The sequence below is a fragment of the Chinchilla lanigera genome, unplaced genomic scaffold, assembly GCF_000276665.1.
Source record: "Chinchilla lanigera isolate Chin_1 unplaced genomic scaffold, ChiLan1.0 scaffold00495, whole genome shotgun sequence".
Taxonomy (NCBI): domain Eukaryota; kingdom Metazoa; phylum Chordata; class Mammalia; order Rodentia; family Chinchillidae; genus Chinchilla; species Chinchilla lanigera.
In genome coordinates this window covers 3158-13875 of record NW_004955896.1, presented here as the reverse complement: position 1 = coordinate 13875, position 10718 = coordinate 3158, and the positions used below count along the sequence as shown (strand labels likewise).

The window sequence follows — 10718 nt, the reverse complement described above, 5'->3', positions numbered from 1 at the left end:
TCTGCAGTGGGAAGGCCCAAAGGACAGTGGTGGAAGCTCGAAAGTCTGTGCCAGCGGGATGAAGAATCTGTGCTAGCAGGCTGAAGGATCTGCACTGGAGCCAGGAAGCGACACTCAAGGTAAGGACCACAGCTCCCCCAAAGAGAACTGCAGCCATCCTCAGCAACAGTGAGGACCTGAGCTCCTCTGATGATGAGAACAGTTGAGTTCATATCAGGAAAACCAGCATGACAAGCTTCTCCAGGAGAACCAACAGCACAGCATCCGCCCCTCCAGTTCTCCTTTTATGCTATTGGCTACAATCCTCAGGTGGGCCTCCCACACGCAGCACCACACTAACTCAGTTCAGTGGGGTGTTTCAAGTTGACCATTAGTTAATGCACCACACTTATAAATCCAAATATCTTATTAAATCTGTTTCTCTAGTGAGCACTGACACAGACACATCAGAAAATGGAAATATATCCTTGTTCCTAGATAGGCAGCACCAACATTGTCAAAATGACCGTACTTTCAAAACTGATATAGATTTAATGTAATCCCAATCAAAATACCAACAGCACTCCTCACAGAACTAGAGAAAATAATACTAAAATGAGTATGGAACCAAAAGAGACCCAAAATAGCAAAAGCAGCCCCGGGCAACAAGAGAAAAGCAGGAGCCATCACATCCTGGACTGAAAGTTATATGACAGAGCTACAATGATTCAATACAACATGGTACTGGCACAAAAACAGACATGTGGGTCAGTGCAGCAGGACAGAAGATGCAGGAACAATCTCAGGCACATTCAGCTATTTGAAATTTGACAAAGGGGCCAAGAATACAATGGAGGAAAGATAACCTCTTTAACAAATAGTGCTGGGAAAACTATTCACATGCAGAAGAATCTAGATCTACGCATCTCACTATGTACTAAAGTAAAAAAGTAGATCGAACATCTAAATGTTAAAACAGAAACACTTAATCTGCTGAAAGATAAAATAGGTAAAACTCTTGAAGACATAGGCATAAGTGAGAACTTTCTGAACAGATTTCCACTTGCACAGGAAATAACATCAGGAATCAACAAATGGGGTCATAGCAAATTTAAAACTCTTGCACAGCAAAGGAAACAACCAACAAGTGAAGAGGCCGTCTGTAGAATGGATCAAGAATTTTGCCAGCTAGTCCTTAGACAGAGGACTAACATCTAGACTATTAAAAGAGCTCAAAAAAATTAAAGCCCCCCACAGTAAAAGACCCAATCCAACAACGAGCAACAGAATGTCTATTGACATTTCTCAGAAGAGGAAGTACAGCTGGCCAATAAATACAGTACATGAAAAAGTGATCAATTGCTAGCCATTAGAGAAATGCAAATTAAAACACTGAGATTCTCTCTTACTCCAGAAAGAATGACTGTCATCAAGAAATCAAATAATAAATACTGCTGAGGATGCGAGGAAAAAGGAATCCTTCTACACTGTTGGTGGGAATGTAAACTAGTACAAGCATTTGGAAATCGGTAGGGAGATTCCTCCAAAAACTAAAATAGAAATTCCATTTGATTCACCTGATATCTTTCCAAAAGAGTTAAAGACATGATATTACAATGATACATTCATACTCATGTTTTTGTATTTTAAAGAGAGAAAAAACAATAAAAACGATACAGAATTTCAAAACAAGATGATAGAAAATTAGCAATGGTTATTATATTGCACAGTTATCTTTAAAATAGTTGCTCAGATTACAAGATATAGGCATGCAAAATTGATCAAACAATAGAAGCACTAACTGTTCCTTTCAATGAACCAATAAAAATTAGTAGTATAATTATCTTAGCTACTGTGTGTGTGTATATACATATATATTTTTTTAATTTTCCCTTCCCTCTTTTCTCTTTTCCACCATCCCAGTTGTTCTTTCCTTTTGAGCAGTTTCTTTCCCATTCACAATAAAAAAGATGTGGTATTTTTATACAATGGCATACTACTCAGCTATAAAGAAAGATAAACTCGAGGCTTTTATAGGTAAATGGATGCAACTAGAGACCATACTCCTAAGTGAATAAATCAGACTCACATGTGTAAACATCGTATTGTCTCCCTAGTGTAAGAAACAGAAAGAGTAAATAAGATCCAAAACATACTCATGTTTATGAGAGCACAATTTACAATAGCTCTATCTTGGAAGCAGTCTATATGTTCATCAGCGGACGAATGGGTCAAAAACGTGTGGCGTTTGTACACAGTGGAGTACTACTCTGCCATAAGCAAGGGTAAATGAGTCATCTGTAGGAAAATGGATGCACCTAGGACTAACATTACTTGAAATAAATGAGGCACACTGGTTGGATGTCGCATGGTTCATCTTACGTGAGAAACCCAAAATCTAAATAAAGAGCAAAGTAAATGATAGGTAATAGGAAGTAGGGAGATGGATCTTTTGCAAAGGGGAGGAGCCCGAGAGACAGGGAGAAGGTGGAGATGGGAAGGGGTAGGTATGAATAAAGACTTAAGAAGCGTTATGCGCATGTACCAGCTCCCCATGGTGACTGTAGTAATTATGCATTGCAAACATGTGCTAACAAAAAAATTAAAAACAGATGGTATAGCCGATCACCCAAGTATCAACAGGAAAGAGGCAAGAGGGAGAAGAGTCTAGGGATGAGAAGAGAAGGGATCATGGATGTTCTTTTTTGGTGCAGGGAATTGACCTCATGACTTTGCACTTGCCAGGCAGGCGCTGTGCCACTGAACTATATCCCCTGCCCTAAACTAATGTTCTTAAGATGACAAAACCTGTAGGAGCCAGTGTACAGGCTGTGAAATTGGTCCTCACTGTAACAAAAGAGGAGGGGAGGGCCATGCACACTCTAATAGGAGGTTAAACTTGATAGCAGGAACTGGGGAGAGTTCTCACTGGGTGACCTGTAATTTATTTGTGGGAGTCAAGACCATTTACTGAGATGCAGAAGGAAGGGCTGGGGGAGTCAGGAGTGTGGAGAAGATTAAAAATGGCTGCCGTAGAGCATGAGAGGAAAAGAGGCTAAGAAGAGGGGCAGCAGGAGTAGCGGTTGTGGTGAGGATCCGCCAGGGGTGGCACCCAGGAATCTACGGTATCACCGGCGTGCACTACCCAGGGATCTTCGTTCCTACTCCCCAGCAGCCCTTCGGTTGTATCCATCCAGGGTAGATAGGTTTTGCCAGGCGTCTGAAGCAGAAGGTCAAAGACCAGGGAAATCAGAGAGACCAGCAAGAGAGTGGCTAGTGTAATGGACACAATGTTTACCATGGGGAGGAAAGGCCAGGAGAGCAGGCGGGGGCCGGAAGACGGGTTCAGTCAGCGTCAGTCCCTGTTCGCCAGTCACATATCTGTGGGCACCTCGTATGAGGGCAAAGTTCACATGAATTTTTTTTTTTCTATTCATCTAGCAGAGGACTTTGTTCATGGAATGGGTAGAGTATATTGTCTCAATGGGCAATGACTGAGTCAGTTTAAAAATGCTAATATTTTTATTTTAAAATCAAAATGATCAGTTATCTTTGACACATACAGTATACCCAGATCCATATGGAGTGCTTAAAGACTTAGACATAATATTTGCTTCTCAGAAAATGTTCTCTTTTCTCAGTTTGCATCAGTTATATTCAAATTGAATGAGGAGGATAAAATATCCTTGATGTACCATATGACAACGTGATTTTTTTTTTGAGACAAGTTCTTACTTTGTAGTGTAGGCTGGTCTTGAACTCACTCTGAAGCCCAAACTGGCCTTAAACCACAGTGATCCTTTTGCCTCAGCCTCCCAAGTGTTGGAATCACTTGTGTTTGCCATCACACCCGGCAACAATGTGATATTTTGAAAATACACAGTATTTTATTTCTTGGGGGGATTCAGTTAAGCATAATTACTTATAAATTTAATATTAATATCATAGGTTATATAAATTATATCCCAATTCATGTAATCATAAAACAATTAGATAATTGTCCTCAAAACATGAAATTTAGGTTAATTAATCTTTCTTCCAATGTTATTTTCCTATAAGGAACTGGGAATTGAATGTCATCTTGTGCAAGCAGTCCTACCCTGGCGTGGATGTGAGCCAGATGTCTTTTAACCCCATGAACTGGCACCAGCTGTGCTTGTCCAGCCCAAATACAGTGACTGTGTGGACCGTTGAAAGAAGTGACCAGGAGCATTATTTCAAAGCAAAGTAGGAGGCTTTGTTTCTGCCCAGTAATCAAGTGGTGGTCTTTGTTTCCATTTATGCAATGTGATTGGGCCAACTGGATGAATTAAATGTCTTTATGAACACATACACACACATACTTTTAAATTGTAATATCTTTCTACACAGATCATTACCTTGGAGTGGTTGTTTGCATTTCAAAAATATTCTTCTTGACTTGATTTCTCAATCAGTTTAAGAATCTAGTCTTCTAAGAGCTTTTTCAATGTGTCTTAATTTTGTAAATTTGCTTTGTCCTTACTACTTTAAAACATGGCTGTTGGATAAAAAGGGCATTTATGGCTTTCTGTTCCTCTTATTTTGATTCCCTACTGAAATCTCAAAAATAAGGACCGTTGTATATAGAAAGTGTACAGATTATGGTATATACTGAAACACATTATCCACAAACAACAGTCATTGCGCAGGGTGGAGTCGTGGGAGTAACCTGTTTAAAATGAAACGGGCCAGAGAGAAACTCCAGAACAAATTTTTGACAGTGGCAATCATCGATGAAATGGGTGCCTGTGCTGAGGATGAGCTCAGAGACGCCAGTGCCACCAGGCTGACATTTTCAGCTTACTGCATGAAGTCAAAACCAAGAGAGGTTGGGCAGGCCTACCCTCGAAATTGCAATTTTTGAGAAATCACCTCCAGTGAAATGTCAATCCAGAAAAACAAAAGCTTTCCAGCCGGAGAACCCTAAGAAAGGTACTTCTTTCAGAAAGAATCCATTTGAGTAGCCACCTACCTGCTCAGGGTTCACAACACCAGATCTTTAAACAAAGTGGTGGTGTCTCCATCAGCTCCTTGCCAGGATAGGCAGTGAATTTATCACACTCTTCCTTCCTTTGCTCCCCTGTATATATTAGCCTAGTTCTGAATGTTGACTTGTGCAGTTTTCCTATCAGCAAATAAACTGGGAGATGCGCCGAGTAGATTGTTCTGATTCACGGGAGCAGCAGGATTTGAGAACACTTACACTGTGTGTGTAAGTGGTAGGCATTCTGTTTAGGCAATCATTTTTCAGAATTATTTACCCGCCATAGAACATAGCCAAGAAAGTTTCAAATGTAGTGCATGAGGCCATGAATTCTCCAAATTTACCTTTACAACCCTATTGTGTGCTAAAAGTGAATTTGAAAATGAATTCTTGATGTCAGAAGTTTTAAAGGTAGCCGAATACAACCTGTATATGTTTATTTTAATCACACTGCTTTTTATTTGAAGTCATTTGTCAGTGTTTAAAATTTGAGATATTTCTCATAAATATCCAAATTGTGGCGTTCTCTTAAGATTTTGGAACCAAAATGGTCACATGCACTTTCCTACTGGTTACAGCAGGAAGACCTAACCCCGCAGTATTTATAATTCCTGCTTTAGAGATTAACATTGGAACATTTCGTTAACCAGTCCTTACATGCTTAAATTATAACCGCATATCTTGCCCTTCCCTGACATCCTCTAGTGCATGCTGTAAGCCACACTGTTTGTCTCTTCTGTGTTTTTAGATCGTAACACCTCCCACCTCAATGGTTAGTTTCCGTTAATCTTCTATTTCTGGGGTTTCTTTTTCCACAGGTCAGTGAAACTACCGCTGGAAGATGGGTCATTTTTAAAAGAAATAGATGTGCTGTTCCCCCAGTCGCTGCCCAAGGACCCCATCTACGGGCCGGTGCTGCCCCTGTCGGCCATTGCTGGGCTGGCAGGCGAAGAGGCCGAGACTTTCAGGGTAAAGACCTTGCTGGGCTAACGGGTGCAGTCTGGGGAGCGGGGTCTCAGCTTTCACGTCTAACCGTGCCAGACATGCAGGATGGGAAGATCGCGCTGGGTTTTCAGAGAGGAGAGCCGCAGACTGCAGGAGACAGACACTGGAGTTTGGAGTTTGGAGGGCTGGGAAGATGATGGCAGAAACGGGGGCACAGATGTGATTTCAACTTCGGACATACTGAAGATGCTGGGCAGAGGCCAGCGAGTGGCCCCAGTGTCAGGAGAGCGGGCGGGGCACAGGTGCTGGCGTCACTTGCAGAGAGTGCATGGGAGCCGGGAGTAGGTCCGATGAGCAGGCTGAAAGAGGAAGCAGGAGGAGGAAAGAGCGGGGAGGAAGCAGACTGCCAAAGCGGGAGGAGGAAGGGGCTCCTGGGGAGGCACAGTCCCAGAAGCAGGAGCAAAGGCAGGCGAGAGGGACCCAGGAAAGCATGGGGTGAAGCGTGGGAACGGGAGTTTGTGGACAGTTACACACCCGCTCGCTCCTTCTCCCCGGAGCTGTCCGTTGAGCTCCCGCCGCAGAGCTGACCCAGCTGAAGGCGGTGGGGACTGCGGCATGCTATTCCCGAGCTTACCCCCTGCCACACGACAGCGCTAACAGCAACACGAGTGTGGAGAGACATTAAACCGCAGCAGGTGTGACCATTTGGTAACAGAAGAAGTGGGGGTGAGAAGCGGGTGGCCAGGAAGGGATTTCCATCAAGAAAGGCCTCTGGAGCGCCGGGCCTGGTGGTGCACACTTGGAATCCCAGTGGCTCTGGGGGCTGAGGCAGGAGGGTCGCAAGTTCGAACCTGGCCGGGGCATCTTAGCCTTACACCCAGCCTCTAGGGAGATGACTCTGAAGCTGAGACTTGAAGCACAAGGAGTCTTTGCTGGTGTTACAAGCGGGGTAGTGTTTTAGGTGGAGGAACTGCAAGTGCAAAAGGCCTGGGGAGAAGGAGAATATGGCACGTTTGAGGGACCGAGAAAAGACCCGTCTGGATGGAGCACGATAAATGAGGTGCAAGGGGCTGCTCAAGAGAGAACAGGGCACAGAGAACATCTGCGCAAGGCCTTTGGGGTACAGAGAACGGGCATCAGTGCCCTGAGCCTCGGGGACCTGCGTGTGCTGACGATGGTGTCCAACAAGGCAGACTATGAAGAGGCCACCCGTCCCAAGCGTTTGAGTGTTAAAACTAATTCAGTGTGAGAGCTGTTTTATTAGAAAACCTCTGTGGTGAGCAAGAGAAAAGGCTCCGACTCTTCATATTTCCTCTAATGAGTAGCAATAATTCCCTTTTTAAAATTAGAGAAGAGACTAATTTCTAGCCCAAGCCTCAGCCTTGGGTAGCACCACACGGAGCCACAGGAGGGCAGCAAAGTAAAGGCAAATGGCTCGGATACCGAGGCTTCCACTGGTTTCTGTGTAGCAGTCGGGGTCCGCAACCCCCAAATTCAACGCTCACATCTTTTTTTTACTTTAGTAAATTTCTGGAGAAGACCTCCTCTTTCATAGTTTGCACCAGCATGATGAATCCAACATAAAACATTTACAATTCAAGCCCTGTCCTTGTCATTTGGAAAATGCTCGGAAACAACTGTAGAGTTACCACTTTGAAAAGCACATAATAAATACCTGTATTTTGTAGGACTTTTGAATTCAGCGCATTTTAGCCTTTTTATGGAAGCAGAAATTTAATGCTGTGATTTGGCAACTCTCAATCATACACAGAATATTAATGAAGGCTCTTTGCACTTAAGTTCTTTACCAAGAATCAAACTTAGGACATTGTGCTTACCAGACAGGCATTTAAGCCACTGAGCTATATCCTTGGCCCTGCATTTAAGTTCATAAGTAGTTTCCTTTTTCATTTTATAGCTGAACACAGTGAGGGAAATGGTTAAACACTGACACTTGTACAACAATGAAAACATAACCCAAACTAGATCTCAAATATCTTCACTTCATTCCTTTGTTTGAAGGACATTTCTTATATCCTAGACATCAAAGGAAACCAGTAATGATTTGATCTAAGTAAGAGTCTTAAAAATTGGCAAGCTGGGGACTTTTACACGATTACAAACATTAAATAATTCCATCATCTTTCTCATTGCTACTAGTACGTTATAGGCCTTTAAGCAGGTCTGCGTCACACTCTACACCTTATGTAGGACACTAGAAGCCTATTCTGTTGTTGCATGGGGAAAATCACAGGCAGATGTTATCTGGGCAGAAATTGGATCCAAGGTAATGAATTTAATCTCAAGTATTCAGTTTCCTTTTCCCATCTACACCTTTTTTTAAAAGACAAAAGTTGCTAAATACGAATCTCTTCTATAAACTCAGGTATTCCAAAACATAGTTTGGAAAAATATATCTTCTAAAACAGTAGTAAGAGGGACTCTAAAATGTTTAAAATCTTATAAGACTCAAAAGGAAAGTCATACTGACAATTATTTTAAGATGACACCTTTTTTTAAACTCTTAGAATTTTCATAAGTGAAAATTATATCTGTTCACATAATCCATATAATATCATACTTATTTTTAAATGACATCAAATGTATGTATGTATGTATGCATGCATGTATTTATTTTGGTACTGGGAACCAGATTCAGGGCCTTGCACTTGCCAGGCAGTTGCTGTGCCACTGAGCTATAACTCCAAATGTATTTATTAATGAAAAGAAGAACAAGCCCAAGTCTGTCTTTAAAAAAAACCCTGCATGTCAACTAGTTTAACATACGAAGGCACAGATTCATTGGCAGTAGGAGAACCAGGTTGGTGTGGGTCTTTTTTAAAAAGTTGGTTGAGCCTCTTGCCAACCAACTAAGAGTCTGTCTCTTAGTGATTTATCGCCTGATGCAGTGATGGTGAACCTAGGGCATTCGTGCTGCAGTGGGCGTGCAGAGCCCTCTCTGTTGGCCTGTGAGCCAAGTGTATGAGTTGTTTTTCCTAAACTAAAACTTCAGCATTGAGGTTTCATTGCAGTGTTGGTACTTTGTGATAAATAAGAGCTTTGGAGTTGCCATTTGGGCACTCGGTCTCTGAAAGGTTCGCCATCACTGATCTAATGGATAGATATAAAGACAACTCAAGAAACTGAAATAATGATGATTCCATGAATAACCTTCCCCAGTGCAAGTCAAATCTAAGACTTCACTAACTGGCAGCGGATTCATCCTTTGGGGTTTGCTTTGCCTTTGTTTTTAGTTCACTGGGCGACCACACAATTTTTCAAGTATTTCTCTTCTAACTCTCCAAGGCTAATGAACATGAAATAGACTGATCATACAATTAAAGTCAATCTGACGTATCCTCCTACGTATTTTGCAGCAGCCTCAGTGGTAATTCTAGGTTCCGCCTCATGAGAGCTTCCCCTCACTCCATCTCTCCCTGCACCCCACCGAGGGGAGCTCACAGCCTTCTCATCAACAGGCCTACCGCGCTTAGATGCACCTCTACAGCCACCTACCACGTCTTCTGATGCTGTTCATGCTACTCGCTCCCCCTACAGGTGACCATCCTATTGGGAAGAAGGTCCCTCCAGACGTGGCACAACGCCGGGTGCATAACCAGTACCCAGTACATATTTATTGAAGTATCAGTAATGCAACAAATTTGTATCTGTTGAGAATCTGATAGAAATCATTTCTTTGCACTGCCACACCTGCCCCTACCTTGAATTTACAAACCTTTCATGAATCAAATGTAAACTATTCCAACTGAGTATTTACTAGAGGGGTGGCTAGCCTACATAAGGGAGCTCTGAATAGAAAAACGGCTGCTTATACAGTTTCAAAATAGTTCCCAGCTGTGAAACCTGTTCCAGTTTACCCTGGTTTGCTTTTCTTCCCAATGCTTTCCAGCATGTGACATTCTGTATATTTAACTTATTTCTGCTGTTTCCCCTCACCAGCGGTAAGCTGGTATTTTGGTCTGTTTCACTGCTGTATCCCTGTGCCTAGAATAGTGCCCAGGATATGCCAGGTGTTAAAAAGACAGGTGTTAGATGACTGAATACTGAGGGAAAGAATGGAATAATACGCAACTCTTAAAGGATTTAAGGGTTCTGTTAATGTGGTCAGTAGTTTAATTAAAACTTTTTTGTTGTTGTCTTTTTGAGACACGGTCTCGCTATGCAGTTCAGGCTGGCCTTGAACTCCCTTACGTAGCCCAGGCTGGCCTCAAACTCAGAATGTTACTCCTGCCTCAGCCTCCAGAGTGCTGGGATTATAGGCGTGTGCTACCACGCTTAGCTATAAAAATGTTTTCTGTAATGGTGCGTGTAAGTATGCCTAAATGGTATAGGATGACAAAAAAATCAGAGGCGGTGCTCAAAAATATATACAAATAAGTGAAAATATGCTAGAAGGTTTGACTACTTCTAATAGGCAAAAGTGCCATAGGATGGCACCTTTAATTCAGAATCTTGATGTGTTTCTGAAATAGTTGTCACACTACCTTGACCTTCAGAAAGGGGAGCGTGTGGTTCAAGGCTGACGAGGAGGCGAGCTCTGTACTGACTGAGGGGGAGCCTCTCCTTGCTGGACGCAGGGCTCAACAATGTGAGGAGCACAATAATAAAGTGTTACCATCTTCGGCAGCGCCAGAAAACTGTGGCCTGCTTTTTTGTTGCCCAAGCTTAAGAATTTTTAAAGGAGAGGGAGAGAGAAAGAGAGTGAGGGGAGAGAAAGAGAGAGGAAGGAAGAAAAGAAGGAAGGAAAGAAAGAAGGGAGGAAGGAAGG

At 42.6% G+C, this 10718-nt stretch overlaps 1 protein-coding gene across 1 annotated transcript; it reads left to right on the top strand.

The window, feature by feature from the left end:
* The first annotated feature begins 2205 nt into the window (after positions 1–2205).
* LOC102022660 (cilia- and flagella-associated protein 43-like) lies at positions 2206–5989 on the top strand. Its single transcript, XM_013510203.1, has 3 exons — positions 2206–2264; positions 4039–4206; positions 5803–5989. The coding sequence occupies exons 1-3, from the start codon at positions 2206–2208 to the stop codon at positions 5972–5974; spliced, it is 399 nt and encodes a 132-aa protein (XP_013365657.1). The 3' UTR covers positions 5975–5989.
* Positions 5990–10718: the final 4729 nt, after the last annotated feature.

Coding starts and splice junctions, on each gene's coding strand:
- LOC102022660 (XM_013510203.1), top strand. CDS start 2,206: ATGGGTCAAAAACGTGTGGCGTTTGTACACAGTGGAGTACTACTCTGC. Junction 2,265..4,038: donor CTACTCTGCCATAAGCAAGG/GTAAATGAGTCA, acceptor TTTTCCTATAAG/GAACTGGGAATTGAATGTCA. Junction 4,207..5,802: donor GAGCATTATTTCAAAGCAAA/GTAGGAGGCTTT, acceptor CTTTTTCCACAG/GTCAGTGAAACTACCGCTGG.